This window comes from Procambarus clarkii, chromosome 30 (assembly GCF_040958095.1).
Source record: "Procambarus clarkii isolate CNS0578487 chromosome 30, FALCON_Pclarkii_2.0, whole genome shotgun sequence".
Lineage (NCBI taxonomy): Eukaryota > Metazoa > Arthropoda > Malacostraca > Decapoda > Cambaridae > Procambarus > Procambarus clarkii.
Genome location: NC_091179.1, coordinates 1966305 through 1986845, shown reverse-complemented (window position 1 = coordinate 1986845; position 20541 = coordinate 1966305). Strand labels below are relative to the sequence as shown.

The following is a 20541-nucleotide window of genomic DNA, read 5'->3' as shown; positions in this document are numbered from 1 at the left end:
GACGCTTATATAAATAAATCCCAGTGTCCTATTTGCCTTATTATGAACATTTATGCACTGAATTTTTGGTTTTAGATTCTTAATAATCATAACTCCCAGATCCCTTTCGCAATCTGACCTCGCAATCTCAACACCATCTAGTTCGTATCTTGTAACTCTATCATCATTACCTAGTCTCAAAACCTGACACTAGTCAGCATTAAACTGCATCTGCCAATCTTTTGACCATTTCAAAACCCTATTTAAATTGTCTTGAAGTGATGGCGTCTTTTTCCATGTTTATTTGACTCCAGATTTTTGTATCATCGGTAAATTTGCAAATATTGCTGCTCAGACCTGAATCTAATTCATGTATATATATTATGAAAAGCAGAGGTCACAGGACAGAGCCTAGAGGCACTCTACTTATAACATTTCCCATTCTGACTTAACCCCATTTATACTAACTCTTTGTTTCCTTTGGTATAACTATACCCTATTCCAACTTAATATAGCACCCCCAATACCTAGAGCCTCTATTTTTTTTAATCAATCTTTCATGTGGAAAGGTATCAAAAGCTTTGCTAAATTCAAGGTACACAACATCAATAGCCTTACCACTATCAACTGCCTCAACAATACTGGAATAAAATATTAGCAGATTTGTTAAATATGAACAGCCATTAGTTAAACATGAACAGCCATTAGTAAAACATGAACATCCATTAGTAAAATCATGTTGCGAGTCATTTATTTATCGACGTTTTTCATGACGAAGACGAATGGTATTTCCAATTATCGATTTAAGTAACTTCCCACTATAGATGTTAAGCTAATTGGCCGATAGTTTGACGCAAGTAATCTCCCTTTCTTGAAAACTGGTCGACTCTGGTAATCTGCCTGACTCTAATGAATTATTAAGTATGGTAGACAACGGGTCGCAAAGCTCGCCTTTTCATTCTTTAAGCACCCTGGCAAACACTTCTTCCGGTCCTGGGAGATTTGTTTGGCTTCTGACAATGTTCTTACGAATCCATCCATCTATCCATCCATCTATATTTCCCTCCATCCTCGTATACATTCATCTATCCATCCATCTATTCATCTACCCAAATATCTATCAATCAGTCTATCCACATATCTTTCCATCCATCTACCTGCTTATGTATCCATCAATCTAATCCTCTATCCATCTGCACATTCATCTATCCATCTGCCATTCATCTATCCATCTTTTCATTATTCTAGCTATCCATCCATTCAAATATCAATCCATCCACATATCATTCCATCTATCAATCCCATCTTCGATTTATCAATCCATCCAGCTTTCTATCCGTCTATCTCCCTATCCATCTATCCATTTATCTCTCAGTCTAACCTTCTATCTGTCTATCCATCTATCTGTCGATCATCTATTTGTCGATCCATCTATTCTTCCATCTATCCTTACATGTATCTATCCATCTAACTATCTTCAAATTTATCCATTAATCTATCAATCCAAATATATATATATATATCCATCTGTCTCTAAACAAATCATACATCCATCCATTTCTCTATCCATCTCTTTATCCATCCATCTCCCTGTTCATTTATTTACTTATCCATCCGTCAATTGCTTTGACGCAAATTTACATGAACATTTTTTGTATACCCTCAAAGTATGAAGGGAAGGGAATTATCAGGAAAAAGCGCACGTCCATTACGACTGTACAGCGCTTGGAAGGGGGTTATCTTGAGATCTTGAGGTTATCTTGAGATCTTGAGGTTATCTTGAGATGATTTCGGGGCTTTAATGTCCCCTCGGCCGGTCCTCGACCAGGCCTCCACCCCCAGGAAGCAGCCCGTGACAGTTGACTAACACCTAGGTACCTATTTTACTGCTAGGTAACAGGGGCATAGGATGAAAGAAACTCTGCCCATTGTTTCTCGCCGGCGCCCGGGATCGAACCCGGGACCATAGGATCACAAGTCCAGTGTGCTGTCCGCTCGGCCGACCGGCTCCGATCGGCTCCTGTCAGGATAATCATTTGGGATGGGACGGAGGAAAGGAATGGTGACCAACCATTTGGACGGTCGGGGTTTGAATGCCGATCTGCATGAAGCGAGATCGTCACTCTACTGTCCTGCCCAAGTGGTTGGGTTTGAGGTGACGGAGATGTTTTACGGTGTGTGTGAATGGGTTAAGTATGGAGGTGGAGTGTGTTAAAACACTTTCCCTGGCTGATGCCGCATATTGCCTCATAAAACCAAAATACCCATACTTCCCGATGACGCAAACGGCGTCATGCAAAAATTGTTAGCATTGGCTTATTATTTAGTATAAACATTGTGGGTGAATGAGTTTAACATTGGGTTGCGTGCTCACCGGGAATGCTCAGCCTACCTTCCGGTGCAAATTGGGTGCCCCGCTGGGCCAGCAAAAGTGAATTATTGAGACAGAAGAAACATCTGGGGCGCCAGATGGCATTCTGGCGCCCCAGAATTCGGATCTCTACTCCGAATCCTCTGTACAGAAAGAGAGAGAGAGAGAGAGTGACAGACAGACTGACTGACTGACTGATAGACAAGGAGACAAACAAACAGATAACGGGGGGGGGGCGGTGGCTGAGTGGACAGCACGCTGCACACGTAATCCTGTGGCCCGGGTTCTATTCCCGGCGCCGGTGAGAAACAATGGGCAGAGTTTCTTTCACCCTGATGCCCCTGCTACCTAGCAGTAAATAGGTACCTAAGAATTAGACAGCTGCTACGGGCTACTTCTTGGGTGTGTGTGAGTGTGAACAAAATTATTTTAGTAGTTAATAACAGTTGAGAGACGGGCCGAAAAAGCAGAGCTCAATTCCCACAAGCACAACTAGGTCAATACAACTAGGTGAATACAGACAGACAGACAGACTGAGGGATAGACAGTCAGACTTGGGCATCACCGAGTACCCCTTCTAGTATTTAATGTATGAATTATTATCAGAACTTAATGTATGAATTATTATTAGTACTTAATGCATGAATTATTATTGAAACTCAATGTATGAATTATTATTAGTACTTAATGTATGAATTAATATTAGTTCTCAATGTAATAATTATTATAAGAACTTAATGTATTAATTAATATTAGTTGTTAATGTATGGATAATAAGTGGCACTTACTAATTTTTAAATAATATCTAACATGTGGAAACAATGTGCGTGAACATTGCAGGTCCTACACAGCTGATGTGTGAGCTGGCAAGATGAAGGCAGCCGATGGAAGTAAGCCAGCGGCCTCTGTCAACAGGGATGGCTGCCACGTTAGGCGAGGCGCAGCTCTTGTCTTGGGTTTCCTAGTCGTCAGCACCGCGGTGGCCGCTGACTCTTTCGTGGTGAGTAGCCTTTCATAACCCATCATCTCTCAGCCTGTGGTCCCAACTCCCTGTTCTACTGTGGCCAGAGTCACGCCGAGCCTATACGTGCTCCAACATGCGTACCATCACGCAACGTCTCCAACATGGGCCACTTCACTCCACACTGTGTCATCTCAGTCCTCTTCTCTGACTTTTGTCGCTCCACACCTTTACTCATATCAGTGTCGCTCACTACTCAGCTTTGCGTATCTGTATTCCAGGAAGATTCCATTCTACTCAGCTCTCTCTTCCAGGCTATGTCTCCTCACCCCTGTACTCCAGACTGTCTCTCCTCATTACTGTACACCAGACCGTGTCTCCTCACCACTGTACTCCAGACTGTCTCCCCCTCATCCCTATACTCCAGACCGTGTCTCCTCACCCCTCTGCTCCAGAACGTGTTCCATCACTCGTCAACTCCTGACTGTGTTCCATCACTCATCTACTCCAGACTGTTCCATTACTTGTCTACTCCAGACTGTGTTTGATCACTCGTCTACTCTAGACTGTGTAACCTTGTACCTCTGTGTTGAACTTGAACTTCTACTCCAGACTGTGCCACTTGAACCTCTACTCCAGACTGTGCCACCTTATACCTCTACTCCAGACTGTGCCACCTTGTACCTTTACTTCACACTGTATTACCTTGTACCTTTACTCCAGTGAGTGTCACCTTGTACCTCTACTCCAGACTGTGTCACCTTGTACCTCTACTCCTGACTGTGTCACCTTGTACTTCTACTACAGTCTGTCACTTTGTACCACTAATCCAGTCTATGTCACCTTGTACCATTACTCCAGTCTGTGTCATCTTGTAACTCTACTCTATCCTGTGTCACTCTGTACCTCTACTCCAGCCTGTGTTACCGAGTACCTCTACTCCAGTCTGTGTCACTTTGTTCAAATACTCCAGTCTGTGTAACTTTGTATCTCTACTCCAGCCTGTTATCTTCTACCACTACTCTAGCCTGTTTCACCTTGTACCTGTACTCCCTGTGTCACCTTGTACCTGTACTCCCTGTGTCACCTTGTACCTGTACTCCCTGTGTCACCTTGTACCACTACTCGATACTGTGTCAAATATGTCAGCAAATCATACCTGTGTCATCTTGTGCATTTACTCCAGTCTTTGTCACCTTGTGCCTATACTCAAACATGTGTCACGTTGTACCTCTACCCCAGCCTGTGTCACTTTATACCACTTCTCCAGCCTGTGTCACTTTATACCACTTCTCCAGCCTGTGTCACTTTATACCACTTCTCCAGCCTGTGTCACTTTATACCACTTCTCCAGCCTGTGTCACCTTGTACTTCTACCCCAAACTGTGTCACCTTTTACCTCTGCTCCAGTTTGTGTCAACTTGTACGTCTACTCCGGTCTGTGTCACTTTATGTATCTACACCAGCCTTTGTCACTTTGTACCTCTACTCCAGTATGTGTCACCCTGTACCTCTTCTCCAGCCTATGTCACCTTGTACCTCTACTCTAGCCTGTCACCTTGTACCTCTACTCCAGCCAATGTCTCCATGTTCCTGTTCTCCAGCCAATGTCTCCATGTTCCTGTTCTCCAGCCAATGTCTCCATGTTCCTGTTCTCCAGCCTGTGCCCCCCCCCCACTACTATAATCCAGACTGTGCCCCCCCTCACTCCTCTACTCCAGACTGTGCCCCTCACTCATCTACTCCAGACTGTGTCCCTCACTCATCTACTCGAGACTTTCCTCCCCTCACTCATCTACTCCAAACTTTTCTTCCCTCAATCCTATAATTCAGAATGTGCCCCCCCCCCCTCAATCATATACTCCAGACTGTGCCCCTTCAGTCGTATACTCCAGACAGTGCCCAACCTCAGTCCTATATTCAAGACTGTGCCACCCCTCACTCCTATACTCCAGACTGTACCTCCCTCACTCCTATACTCCAGACTGTACCTCCCTCACTCCTATACTCCAGACTGTGCTCCCTCACTCCTATACTCCAGACTGTGCTCCCTCACTCCTATACTCCAGACTGTGCCCTCCCCCCCCCCCTCAGTCCTATTCTCCAGACCGTGCCCCCTCACTCATCTAATCCAGACTGTGCCTCCTTACTTCTAAACTCCAGACAGTGAAACCTCTCTACTCCAGATTGTGCCCTTATCACTCCTGTACTCCAGACTGTTCTCCCTTACTCCTATTCACCCAGACTGTACTCCCTCACTCATATACTCCAGACTTTGCCCCTTCACTCCTATTCTTCATATTGTGCCCTCTTTTTCTCTCCTCCAGACTGTGCCAACCTCACTCCTATACTCCACTGTGCATCCCCTCACTCCTGTACCCTAGACTGTGCCCACTATCGAGAGACGGTTGTTTTAGATTTGACAAAGAACGGGTTATTGAACCAGACTGACACTTGCTAACAGAGACCCAACCACTCCCTGATAGAAATACGGCCGACCACGGCAACTAAACCCCCTGCTGTTGTCAGTCGACCAGTATTGGACACTGAAATGCATGCAATTAGTTGAGAGATCACCCTGTAAGCGTCTTGTTTTCAGAGATTGGTTCAGCGTCATCTTTATTCAAGGGTGCGGCTCCAAACTGGCATAGTTGTCATGAATACACACCCACTCGAGTCGCCGTGACTCCCCCACACTCTCCTTATTATGGGATGATCACTTAAATCCCCCTTTGTGAGTTATTGGCCACTGTCACTCAGTTTGCAACCGCAACCGTCTCCGTGTGTGTGTGTGTGTGTGTGTGTGTGTGTGTGTACTCACCTAATTGTACTCACCTAATTGTGCTTGCGGGGGTTGAGCTCTGGCTCTTTGGTCCCGCCTCTCAACCGTCAATCAACTGGTGTACAGATTCCTGTGTGTGTGTGTGTGTGTGTGTGTGTGTGTGTGTGTGTGTGTGTGTGTGTGTGTGTGTGTGTGTGTGTGTGTGTGTGTGTGTGTGTGTGTGTGTGTCTGTCTCTCTCTCTCTCTCTGACACAACAACATTCCATTTGCATACGAGTGTGTGTTTATATACATACTATAGATGTCACGTCTATGAGTCTATGACAGGTTAAAACATGCTTTTTTATAAATTGTGTTTTTCATGTGAGGGGAAAATCTCCACAACCTCTTTGCAGAATGCTTTGATATTTTGACACAACGTTGCATTCGAATATGCACATGTTTTTTATATAACTATTTTTGTACATGCCACACCTGTGACAGGTAAAAACATGTTTTTTTTTAAACAGTGCCATCAGTTGGACATAAGAGCATTACACTCTGTAATCTCGAAAGTTCTTCACCGATTGTCTTGAAATATATTTAGACACGACGTTCCATTCGAATATACATGTGTTTTTATATACTTACTATAATGATGTCACACCTCTGGCAGGTAAAAACATGTTTTTTTTTTAACAGCACTATCTGTTGCACATAAAAGCAACACACACACCATACTAAATATGTTACGATTCCATTTCAATGTTTCCGATTATATTGATAAATTGATTTTCATACATTCGATTTATTTTCATTTTAATTTAATTATTTTGTTTGACATTGCGTTGGAATTGAGCTGTGTTGTTTACCATACCATTCATTTCGTGAGTATAGTTTTTTATTTTTTTATTTTTTTCGTTTCGGTTTTTAAACTGTTCTTATTTTTCAGTAATGGGAACATCAGATCATATGATGCTCCCATTTTTTTATAGGAACATCAGATCATTTGGGAATGCACCAGATAAGGGAGTGGGGAATGGTGGGTAGGACGAGGGGATAGGAGAAGGGGATGAGTGGGAGGGGGATAATGGTGGGGAGGATGAGGGGATGGGGGAGTAGGAGATGTTGGGGATGAGGGGATGTGGGAATGGAGAATGGTGTGGAGGACAAGGAGACAGGGAAGTGGGGGATGGTGGGGAGGGCGAGGGGCCAGGGGAGGGGTAATGGTGATGAGGACGAGATAGGATGAGAGGTACGTCCTCTCCACCATCCTCCACGACGAGTGGAGGATGGTGGAGAGGACGAGGTGACGGGGCAGAGGGTAATGGTCAGTAGCATGAGGGGACGAGGGAGTGGGGGATGGTGGGGAGGACGAGGAGACGGAGGAGAGAGAATGGTGGGGAGGAAGAGGGGATGGGGGAGGTGGGGAATGGTTGGCAGGACGAGGGAAAGGGGGAGGGGGGGAATGGTGGGGGAGGACGGGGAAACAGGGTTGCTAAGCCACAGCAATGCGTGACCGAATACAGCTAGTTTATTACATAAAAGTATACACAACTAAAGATGTACAATATTATTGTACAACGCTCCAGGCTGCTACAAACTGGCAACACTGCAATATCTTATCCTAACTTCATCAAAAAACTATCAGGCTGCTGCTCATCTCTTGTCACACAACCTACTGCCCCCATCACTGCTTGGGGCAGAAATACCTGGAACATCTATATATATCCCTAACAAAAAAGAAATCAATCTCTCACCTTAAACCTTGCCTTTCATGCCAATATGCAATCAAACACTCTCTCATACATCAATGTGAGCATATGATACCCAGTTCTATTACTTGAGGCCCAATACCAAGAACATCAATCTGGGTCCTCAAAAAATCACGTTGCACATGAAGTCCCACTCCAATGTCAGAGAAGCTCCACCAAGAAATGTGTAGCTCCCCTACACCGCTTGAAGTTCAGCTCCCCATCTGGAGCTCAGCTCTACACCTGGAGTTCAGCTCAACCTTCTTCAGATGAACAGTTCCTTCATTAACTTCTCCCATAAAAACCTATAATTTCATTACCAATCGGTAACAAAATGTCTTCCTAACAACACAGAAAAATAATATACATTTACATTAATATCGCCATCCAACATCACACTCACACTACGCCAACATCACAACATCACACTACGCCAAGTTTTCCTGAATTAACATATTTTCTCAAATTTTTTTCTTATGAAATGATAAAGCTACCCATTTCATTATGTATGAGGTCAATTTGTTTTTATTGGAGTTAAAATTAACGTAGATATGTGACCGAACCTAACCAACCCTACCTAACCTAACCTAACCTATCTTTATAGGTTAGGTTAACCTAACCTATCTTTATAGGTTAGGTTAGGTTAGGTAGCCGAAAACGTTAGGTAGTGGAAAAACAATTAATTCATGAAAACTTGGCTTATTAGGCAAATCGGGCCTTGCATAGTAGGCTGAGAAGTGCGTTCTGGCTACTAGGTACGACATATATATATATATATATATAATATATATATATATTTTTTTTTTCTTCTGACCTCTCAATTTTGTCCGGTAGGCGGAATAACTTTCAGACAGGTAAACCCGTTCCTTAGGCTACCTGAGGTCATAACACCCCTTACTTCTATACTCTACACTGGGCCCCTCTCACTCCAATATTCCAAACTATGCCTCCTTCACTCCTATACTCCAGACTGTTCCCCACTCCTCTATTGCAGACTGTGCTCCATCACTCATATACTCCAGACTGTTCCCCCTTCACTCATATACTCCAGACTGTGTCCCTTCACTCTTATACTATAGACTGTTCCCCCCCCTCACTCGTATACTCCAGACTGTGCCCCTTCTCTCCAATACTCCAAATGGTGCCTCCCCTTTCACTCCTATACTTCAGATTGTGCATCTTCACTCATATACTCCAGACTGTAGCCCTCGATCTCCAATACCCTGGATTGTGCCCCCTCCCCCTCAATCCTATACTCCAGACTCTGCCCCTTCACTCCTATACTCCAGACTTTGCTTCCCTCATTCCAATACGCCACACTGTACCCCCGTCACTCCTATTCTCCAGACTGTGCCCCTCTCACTCCAATACTCCAGACTGTGTCCCCGTCACTCCTATACTCCAGACTGTGCCCCCCCCCACATCAGCCCTCAACTCTTGACTGTGTCTCGTCTGCCCTATACTTAACCCTACATACCCTCACCCCTCTTCTCCAGCCTTTGTCTTCACCCCTATACTTAGGCATGTGTCCCTACACCTCTGCTGCTCCATCTTTCAACTTCATCTTGAGTCCCTTTCTCTTTTCTATTCCGTTTAAGGGTCATACACCCTTCTTCCCTCTTGTATATCTTCTCTTCCCTTAATGGAGAAAGAGGGGAAGACGAGGGGAGAGGGAGGGGTTGTGAGAACGAAGGGAGGTTGAAGTGGAGAGAACAAGAGAAGAGTGGTGGGCGGGTGAGGAGATGATGAGGGGAGGGGGGAACGCACCTGGGCACCGCCGAGTATCTCTTCTAGAATAGATATATCTAACAAACGCTTGAAACTGGCAAGTAATCCATGTTTATTAACGTACTTGATAATTTGGTACATTGATCAACCACCGTATTTCCCAAGCAGTGCATATTTACCCAGGCTTTTCCTAAATCTAAGCTCATCCATTTTATTGCCATAAAATGTTCATGAATTTAACACAATTTTCACTATCAATGTTGCCACATAAACAATCATTTATTATGTTCCAAATTAGAATTAAAGTTAAATATTCAGCACAAAAATGCTTCATGCATAAAGAATAGTAATAAATATCAATAACTATATACAGCATGAAGACCTATAGAAACATTTTGTAAGATTAACAACAATTGACAATATGTAGAATGGCTTATTGTTCTAGTTTTTCTGCTTCACTATATTTTTACGTCGTTTTTATAAGATTAATTTAATAAATAATTTGCAAACCAGTAGCGTGTTGGAGTGTTTAGCGAGGCTGATAGTGTTGACGTGTTGGAGTGTTTAGCGAGGCTGATAGTGCTGACATGTTGGAGTCTTTAGCGAGGCTGATAGTGTTGACGTGTTGGAGTGTTTAGCGAGGCTGATAGTGTTGACGTGTTGGAGTGTTTAGCGAGGCTGATAGTGTTAACGTGTTGGGGGGTTTAGCGAGGCTGATAGTGCTGACGTGTTGGGGGTGTTTAGCGAGGCTGATAGTGCTGACGTGTTGGAGTGTTTAGCGAGGCTGATAGTGTTAACGTGTTGGGGGGTTTAGCGAGGCTGATAGTGCTGACGTGTTGGGGGTGTTTAGCGAGGCTGATAGTGCTGACGTGTTGGAGTGTTTAGCGAGGCTGATAGTGTTGACGTGTTGGGGGTGTTTAGCGAGGCTGATAGTGTTGACGTGTTGGAGTGTTTAGCGAGGCTGATAGTGTTGACGTGTTGGAGTGTTTAGCGAGGCTGATAGTGTTGACATGTTGGAGTGTTTAGCGAGGCTGATAGTGTTGACGTGTTGGGGGTGTTTAGCGAGGCTGATAGTGTTGACGTGTTGGGGGGTTTAGCGAGGCTGATAGTGTTGACGTGTTGGGGGTGTTTAGCGAGGCTGATAGTGTTGACGTGTTGGGGGTTTAGCGAGGCTGATAGTGTTGACGTGTTGGGGGGTTTAGCGAGGCTGATAGTGTTGACGTGTTGGAGTGTTTAGCGAGGCTGATAGTGTTGACGTGTTGGGGGGTTTAGCAAGGCTGATAGTGTTGACGTGTTGGGGGTGTTTAGCGAGGCTGATAGTGATGACGTGTTGCAGCCATTGAGAAGTAGCCACCACAAGCTGGCGTCTGTCGAGGCACAAGGCAGCGAGGAAGTTGATATTAGACTACCCACGGCCCTCAAGCCTCTCCACTATATCGTCAAACTTCAACCTTTCATCAATGGTAACTTCAGCATCATGGGTTATGTGGAGATTGAGATGGAAGTCCTTGAGCCGACCACCAACATCACCCTCCATATTGTTGACATAATAACCAAGAATGAGACCATCAAGGTAAGCAATGTTTTTTTATTAATCATAATGAATTGTAATCCACCAACAAGTTATTCTTCAAGTGTTTCTTCAGTTACATAAAAACTCTTCCACTACCTCAGGCTGAAATGGGTAACTCTCAGCAGCTAGCCAATATTAATAACAGTAATTACAATAATATTACTATTATTGTAAAAACCCACACATGTGGGTTTTTATCCACTCAGTTGTCAGGGCCTGACACCTGAGTGGACAGCGTTTCGGATTCTAAGTCCTGAGGTTCCGGGTTCGATCCCTGGTGGAGGCGGAAACAAATGGGCAGAGTTTCTTTCACCCTGATGCACCTGTTAGTAAACGTCCTACCAGTAAATTGGTACTTAGGAGTTAGACAGCTGCTACGGGCTGCTTCTGGGGATGTTACAAAAAGGAGGCCTGGTCGAGAACCGGGCCGCAGGGACACTAAGCCCAGAAATCATCTCAAGATATGAATGTGTGTATTTTATGGTAAGATAAACCAAGTCTTTCACACTCTCCTGAGTGACTAATCAAGGTCTGAGTGTATGGATAGGACAAGATTTACATCTCAACGACATGTGGGAAAATCCTAGGAGGTTTTATTCTTTTTCTTTTTATGAATATTAAATATTCACTTTATTTTATTTTTTAATTGACTTTCATATTATATTATTTTTCTTCTGAGTTAGTTCTTAGTTAGTGGACTGTATATTCTAATTCAGCTTGCTAGAACTTATCATACACAGTTGGGGGGGGGGGGGCAATTTGTGGCTTAAACCACTTTGAAGTGAATCCTTCAACTCCACAAATTGTTTACCTAGTCTTGATATATAAATTATAAATCATACCACGTATGGTGGTCTAATCTACAAAAATTTACTTATAGTTAATCTATCAACAGTATAAAATAAATAAGCCTTAGCTGAGTGGTTGTAATGGCACAATTAGGCTGACTATGGTGTTACTTCAGATTAGGGTGTGGCCCTGTGCCTCAGAGTGCCACGTAATGGCGGCTATCTGGAGGCCTGCAAGGTTGGTGTACAACAAAATAAAATCACGGTTATATTGGGGGGGGGGGGGGGCAGCTTCCTGCTTCAGTAACTTCCCTCACAATTACCTGTTTGGGATGTTTAACATTAGTATTGTACATTAACATTTAGGGAACAGGTATTACATGAATAAGGGGATATGTATAGTGTTGAATACGTTCTTGGTTGGGATATAACAGTATGTCCCACAGTATGACCGCCTACCTATTTATGACATAAAATGGCCAAATTATTATCCATTAAATACTTGGTAGGACAGATACTGGTGTATTGCTGTGGTTGTAGAGGCTGTGGTGGTTACTACTCGCTGTTGACACGTAATTTGGGTGTCTTAACGAGTTTTGCCGGGTCGTAAGGAGCCACCTCTACAACGTGTACTTTGTTATGATTCTGTGTTGTGACGCTGCATCCCTCCTTGTTCCAATGTTTTGGTTCTACTTCTGTTTTTATTTAACAGTAGCAAGGGATTCAAGCTGTACTTTTTGTTGTTGGAAATTATATTCAGTCCTACTGAACGCTTTTTTATTAAGTTTAAACACTAGACTGTTGCTTAAAAGAAATTAGAGTTGATATAAGTACGTGGCGTCGATGACGTCACGGAATCACCCATTCTCTTTTCCTATCAAGGGAGACTTAGTTATTGTGTGTTTCGGATTTCCGACAACAAATACTTAATTCTCGCCCTACCCATACACTCACTTTGATAAAGCACTCAGGAGAGTGCGAAAGACTTGGTGTAAATCTTTACATAAAATACACAAATACGCAATTGTGGGTTTTTTATCCTATGTTATTATGTCTGTGAGAAGACATTGCCATTAATTAAGAATCATAATAATATCAATAATATTAATAATTCTAAGACTAATAATATGCACAATAAAATTAAATTAACGTGATGTATCAAAGAGAAGATTAGTAGGAGTCTTGAGGAGGTTTCGAACCTGCTCACTTTGGTACTCCCAAGCTAAGTAGGCTTCTACTCAAGGCTTTGAGTAGAAGCGTTGGAAGTAGACCTGCTGGACCATAAAGCCAGAGAGCAAGGGGGGAAAGAGCAATATGTGGGAAACCCTGATTAGGCTTCATTTGGAAGCCTCAGGAACCGTAGAGAATTCAGTGGAATCCCAGGTTGCATTACCTTTGATCATGTTGTGGTGTAGTGGTCTAGAGCAATAGCTTGGGTGTACCAAGAGAGCGGGTTCGAATCCTCCTAGTGGCTCCTACTAATTTTCACATACATAATAATGATGAGAAATTGAGATGGTATAATACACTTCTGTAGTATTATACCAACCACTTGGAGTGGATGGTAGAGCGACGGTCTCGCTTCATGCAGTTCAATACCCGACCGTCCAAGTGGTTGAGCGGTGATTGTCTTCCCTTCCCCTTATGCCTTCCTGTGGCATAACAACATGCAATATAAAGTTGATGTTGTCAATACCGCACCAGGGCGCACTTGCTCACACGTGTGTGTATATGACTTGTTTCACTAGCAACTATGCACAGGTTTATGGAGACTCGCTGGCTGAAATATCTTATTTACCTAATTCGAATCATGATGCTTACCCTTATGGTGGCAGGAGACTTAACACCGATATTTCTCGACAAGATACATACTTTAATCTATTTAATACGTTCATGGACGCCGAAAGTTTACGTAAACCTGCTGTCAATGATGAATTGAATATTAACTTTATCTTTCTGTCAAGGAATGGGAGTGGTAGGCCTCATATTGATCACTTTATCATTGATGTCGATCTAACTGGTGATAGATAATCACCATCGCCTTATACCCACATCATTGAGTATACGGCGACTAGTGATGATGATAATCTGGTTGGAGATCTTTCTGTCGTGGCCACCTACGGTACACCTCACTCACAAGGTGCTACTGCCAGTCAGAACACAAATCTCCCAGTACTCACTTAAACTGGGAGAAAACCACTGTGGCTCACCTGGATAAGTTTAAATGTCTGCCTAACGAAAAGTCTGATGATGCTCAGATCCCAACGGATGCAATTGTCTCAAATAATCTTCATTGTAATTTGCATAAAAACGATCTGAGTGACTTCTTTACATTTATCATATCAGTAGTAATTAAGACGGGGGGGGGGGGGGGAGAGTATTCCTCTTAAGACAAATAGAAGTAGTATACCTGGTTAGAATGATCATGTTATGAAATTTCAAAATGGATCTATCATTTACCTTGACCTATGGAAAGACGCGGGTGCCCAAGAAATGGTTGGTTTCCCCAGATGAGATGTAGCACCACGGCTCACGCCATAAAGGGGATTAAGAAAGAGAGATAATATTGTAAGACCAAAAGTTGTTGATAACCTTTCTAGGAAAACTAAAAAATGCGAGTTATGATAGCCCTTGTGATAGATAGTTATGACAGTTATGATAGTTATGATAGTTACATAGATACTCTGGCAACCTTAAATATGGAACGCGGAAACTGTATGTTTATCTATCCAAATCTTACAGGCTTTCTGTCCCAGGGTACATCGTCTTCTGTAGTAAGAACATCTGTACATTTTCACATACCAAAGAACTATCAAGCTTCCATGTTCTCCTCTGATAACTACAAAGCTATGACTCTAAATGCACTATTAAAGAAAATCTTTGATTATATACTTATTGACTTTCTAGTTGATGAGCTCGACACCTCGAACTTTCAGTTTTCATATAAATTTGATGACTCAACAACACTTTGAGTCACAGTTTCTTGGTGACGGAAACTATTGACTACTACAACTCACAAGGCAACTCTGTTCTCTGTTTCTTAATGCTTCTAAGTCTTTAGACGAAACTGAACATGACAAACTTTTAAGGGAATTACTTTAACAGAAAAATATGTCCTTTCATTGCTAGAAATCTATATATTTCCTATGAGATATGCAAATTAGCTGTGAAATGAAACAATGTTCCCTCTGAATGTTTCTCACCGAAAATGGAGTCAAACAAGGTGCAGTTTTTAGTCCTATATTATTTGCTGTCTTTCTTGATCCATTGTCAAAACAGTTTAGAGCCAATCGAGTTAGCTCTTAGACAGTACTGAGGTCAATGATTTTTGTTATACTGATGATCTAGTTATTCTTGCACCGACCACAAAGGTCAGATGCTATGGAAACCTTGACAAGACCATGTGAAAGATACAGTGCAGAATACAACCTTACGTTTAATCTAGCCAAATGTGCTGGAGTTTCCTTTAACTCATAGGAGTGAGTTAAAGGATTAATTATATTGATCGCAAATTTAAATTACTTTGCAGAGAGATTACTGTGAAGTGTTATGACGAGCATGCATGACATATCATGTCCTCAAAGGACCCACTTGGCAATTTTTGTAATTCTGTTAGAGACCTAAAAGCAGCAATAAATGGCATTATGAATGAATTCGGTAATTTTGACAGCTGGTCGAAAGCAAAGTTATTTATCAGTCAATATTTAAGCATGTATGGATGGGACCCATGGGACTTTTAAAATGCTGACCATAGTAAGTTTAATTGTGAATTAAGGAAATGTTAAGGCTAATGTTGGGAGTTCATCCTCGCACTCACTGCACTCTCTCATCAGGTCTGATGTCCACACCCACACTTAAATAAATAGGTCATAAACGAATGATATCCTTTTCTCTAAAGGAAATTGTACATTCAGGAAGCTCAATAAATTCATTTTCTTAGACGCTCACTAATCAACGGCCACTCCAACGTTTTCTGAAGTGTAAACTTAATTGTCAGAAAACACAACTTAAGAATAAGTGATTTATATGATGTTGTGGCAGGTATAAGGATATAATAAAACAACAAGTCAGCAGGAAAATCCCCAGGTGGGTAAATGTAATTTTGAAGGAACTGCTGTCACAAAAAAGAGATGGCTTACTGACAGTCAATTTGAACCCAATGGAAGTGAGACATGCGCTGCAGGAACTGTATCTTGGGTGGGATTTTGATCCGAGTTAGCCCTTGAATTGAGGGTGTGAAATTTTGGTGTACAAATCTACGGAGTGATTAGATTAATTGACCTTTAAACTGTATTTTCATCATCAAACATTCATGTTATACTGTTTTTAAAACTCTCATTGGTAAATAATTAACTGTAAACCTGTATAAACTAACCCAACTATAAATGGATATAACTAACCCAACTATACATCAGACAGAGCATTTATGAATAAAAGTTTTTTATTATACTGAATTTTATTTGTATTGTAATAATAATCTCTCTATAAGAGAGAGTATCTATCTGATTGTATATTTGTTTGTCCAAGGTTGAAAGCTAGACTTTATACTTAGCTTCACGCAGCCTTCCACGGAGAATTATAATAATAATAATAATAATAATAATAATAATAATAATAATAATAATAATAATAATAATAATAATAATAATATTTCATTTAGGAAAAGTACATACATAGATGCAGTTAGAAACATTCTGATTGATTTATAGATAGAGCTTGTACATAAATACCTAAAGCCACTAGTACGCATAGCGTTTCGGGCAATGATTTTATGGTCTTATAGGCCAACTGGGGTGATGATCAACTATCATCACCACCACTCCCACAGGTGGTGGTGATGATCATTGATCTCCCACAGGTGGTGCTGATGATTGTTGATCTCCCACAGGTGGTGCTTATGATCATTGATCTCCCACAGGTGGTGTTGATGATCATTGATCTCCCACAGGTGGTGTTGATGATCGTTGATCTCCCACAGGTGGTGCTGATGATCATTGATCTCCCACAGGTGGTGTTGATGAATGATGATCTCCCACAGGTGGTGTTGATGAATGATGATCTCCCACAGGTGGTGCTGATGAATGTTGATCTCCCACAGGTGGTGTTGATGAATGATGATCTCCCACAGGTGGTGTTGATGAATGATGATCTCCCACAGGTGGTGCTGATGAATGTTGATCTCCCACAGGTGGTGTTGATGAATGATGATCTCCCACAGGTGGTGCTGATGAATGATGATCTCCCATGGGTGGTGTTGATGAATGTTGATCTCCTACAAGTGGTGTTGATGAATGATGATCTCCCACAGGTGGTGTTGATTAATGTTGATCTCCTACAAGTGGTGTTGATGAATGATGATCTCCCACAGGTGGTGTTGATTAATGTTGATCTCCCACAGGTGGTGTTGATTAATGTTGATCTCCCATGGGTGGTACTAATGACCACTGATCTCCAACAGGTGGTGCCATCCGACGACGTGAATGGCACTGGCATAGAAGTGCAGCAGAACCTCTACGACAACGACCGCCAGTTCTACACCGGGGTGCTGGGGGAGGAGCTGGAGGTGGGCAGGAACTACATCCTCTCCATGCAGTTCCTCGGCTACCTCAATGATGAGCTCAGAGGCTTCTACAGGTCTACCTACAAGGACCAAGACGGCAACACAAGGTAAATTTTAGTGATAGTTTGTACAAATTATAATTAAACCCTAAATTAATAATTCAAACTATTACAAGTTTGTAATAGTTCGTGTATGTCAGAATATCTCTTTCAGGTCTGGTCCCGATACGGGCCTATAGCTCAAGAAATTATTGGCACCCTATGAGTCCTGCTTTCTACAGGCAGAGTGATAAAAGATATAAAAAGCTATTAAGAGTACACTATGAAACTAAACAATATTTTACACAAAATAAATATGATAATATTACAAGAACTGGGTTAACCAATAACTGTGATAAAGACACCCCTTTCACCCCCTCCCCAATCCAGGCACCACGAAAGAATGGTAGCAAGACACATATAATATTACAGCAAATCACAACTTATCACCAGTAATTATTCAGCCTGGACGGAAAAAGGTGGAAATATATGGAAGCAGTTGAGATATTTTACACTACATAGGTCACTTTATACATCAAGAACAATGCTGAAATATTTGCAGAGGAAAATACTTCACCGGAGAACTCAGTGAAACTCTTCTTAAGTGAATAAATGCACGACAACTTGTGTGTTTCCCCATGGTAGGTGTTGGAGATACATCCTTACTCACCGACTCACCTCCATGGGCCTACTCACGGCTGTGTGTCGGCAGCAGCAACCTCTAAAACCAATACTCACCTGCGTTCCACAAGTATATAACCCACCTTAACAAACTGGTTTTCATTAGAACATAACCTTTCAAAGTTCCAATAGCTAATAACAAAGCAATAACCCACATGAATAAAAATAATTTTACAAGTACCGCGTTCTACTGGAGTTAGCAGTTAATTGGGTAAACACTTTTTCTGCAAATTAGTAGGTATCCTTCAGTCTCGGGAGACTATGGAGTTGCGCCCTACTTGTCAATCCTGGTGCAGCGTCTGGTGTGACTGATGAGGCCATTCCGAGAATGGCAGTCCATCCCAAACTGAGCACAAACGAAGTCCCATCCTTCTCTGTCTCTTTGCCTCCGATTTCTTGGCAAGTGACTCCGCGAACTTGGAGAGACCTCTTTGAACAGACTGCCCCCAGGCTGAACGGTCTGCAGCCAGTGTTTCCCACGTAGCAAGATCGACGTCCATGGCTTTCAGGTCCCTCTTGCATACGTCTTTTTACCGTTGTTGGGGCTTGCCTGTTGGACGCTTTCCCTGCGTCAGCTCTCCATACAGGAGATCCTTGGGGATCCTGCCATCGCCTATTCGCACAACGTGCCCGAGCCAACGCATTCATCTCTGTTTCAGCATTGCGTACATGCTGGTGATTCTAGCTCTCCCCAGGACGTTATTGTTTGTCACCTTGTCCTGCCAGGTGATGTCCAAGATGTGGTGAAGGCAGCGCCATGTGGTAGGCATTCAGGTGTCTTTCCTTGACGTGCGTTGAGTGTCCAAGACTCACTGCCATAAAGGCGAGTGCTCAGGACACAGGCTCTGTAAACCTCAATCTTTGTATACTCAATCAGCCTATTGTTGGCCCACACTCTCTTTGTCAGTCTGAACATGGTAGTAGATGCCTTACCGATGTGTTTGTTTAGCTCAGTATCAAGAGAGAGGGAGTCAGAGATTGTGGAGCCCAGGTACACGAAGTCGTGAACGACTTCTAGTTTGGAATCGGAGATGCCGATGTCAGGTGGGGAGTCCACTCCTTAACCCATGATCTGCGTTTTATTCAGGATTATGGTGAGTTCGAAAGCTTTACAGGCCTCGCTGAAGCGGGTCATGAGCCATTGGAGGTCTTTGGCTGAGTGGGCAGTGACAGCTGCGTCGTCGGCAAAAAGGAAGTCGCACAGACACCTTAGCCGAACCTTTGTCTTGGCTCTCAGCCTGGCGAGGTTAAAAAGCTTTCCATCCGACCTGGTCCAGAGGTAGATGCCTTCTGTTTCAGATCCGAAGGCGTGCCGCAGCATAACTGTGAAGAAAATCCCGAATAGGGTTGGAGCCAGGACGCAGCCCTGCTTTACTCCACTTCGGATTTCAGAGGCGTCTAATGTTAGGCCATCAAAGACCACAGTGCCCTTCATGTTCTCATGGAAAAATCTGATGATGCTGAGGAGCCTGCGTGGGCATCCGATCTTGGGAAGGATCTTGAACAGGCCATCCCTGCTGACGAGGTCGAAGGCCTTCGTCAGATCTAGGAAGGCTACGAAGAGTGGCTGCTTCTGTTCCCTGCATTTCTCCTGCAGTTGTCTGAGGGAAAAGACCATGTCGATGGTGGACCTGTTAGCTCTGAATCCGCATTGTGATTCAGGATAGACTCTCTCTGCAAGTACTTGGAGCCTCTTCAATGTGACTCGAGCAAACAGCTTTCTGACAATACTGAGGAGGGAGATTCCATGGTAATTGTTGCAGTCGCCCCTGTCACCTTTATTCTTATACAGCGTGACGATGTTGGCGTCCCTCATGTCCTGTGGCACCTCTACTTCTTCCCAGCAGAGGCAGAGAATTTCATGCAGCTCCGTGAGCAGGCTACCTCTGCAGCACTTCAAGGTCTCAGCAGGAATGCCGTCTTTTCCAGGAGCTTTGCCAGAAGCAAGGAACTCTAGGGCCTCGCTAAGTTCTTCGAGGGTAGATTCGTTGTCGAGCTCCATTAACACAGGTGGGCACTCAATGGCGCTCAGTGCGTCTTCGGTGTCTTCATTCTCCCTGGCGTATAGCTCAGAGTAGTGCTCGACCCAGCACTTCAGCTGCAGTGTTTGGTCCTGAATCACCTCGCCTGTGGCAGATTTCAGAGGAGCGGTCTTCTTCTGGATTAGGCCGAGGGCCTGCTTGGTGTCGCTATACATTCCCCTTACATTGCCTGTATCCGCTGCAGTCTGTATCTGGGAGCAGAGCTGGAGCCAATAGTTGTTGGCACATCGCCTGGCGCTCTGCTGCACTTTGCAGCAGACGGCGCAAAGGATCTGTAAGTTGCGCTGATTTGGCCAGGCTTTGTA

General features: G+C 43.2%; 1 protein-coding gene across 2 annotated transcripts in view; it reads left to right on the top strand.

Moving 5' to 3' along the window:
• LOC123765533 (aminopeptidase N) overlaps positions 1 to 20541 on the top strand; it is a 126719-nt gene that overhangs the window by 9475 nt on the left and 96703 nt on the right. For both annotated transcript variants that reach the window (XR_011230015.1, XM_069333850.1), the window contains exons 2-4: positions 3191 to 3350; positions 10891 to 11127; positions 17374 to 17582. Coding sequence is in view for 1 of the 2 variants with exons in the window: in XM_069333850.1 (XP_069189951.1) it covers positions 3222 to 3350; positions 10891 to 11127; positions 17374 to 17582 (575 nt within the window). In the remaining variant the exon portion in view is untranslated. The remainder of the gene's footprint in view (positions 1 to 3190; positions 3351 to 10890; positions 11128 to 17373; positions 17583 to 20541) is intronic.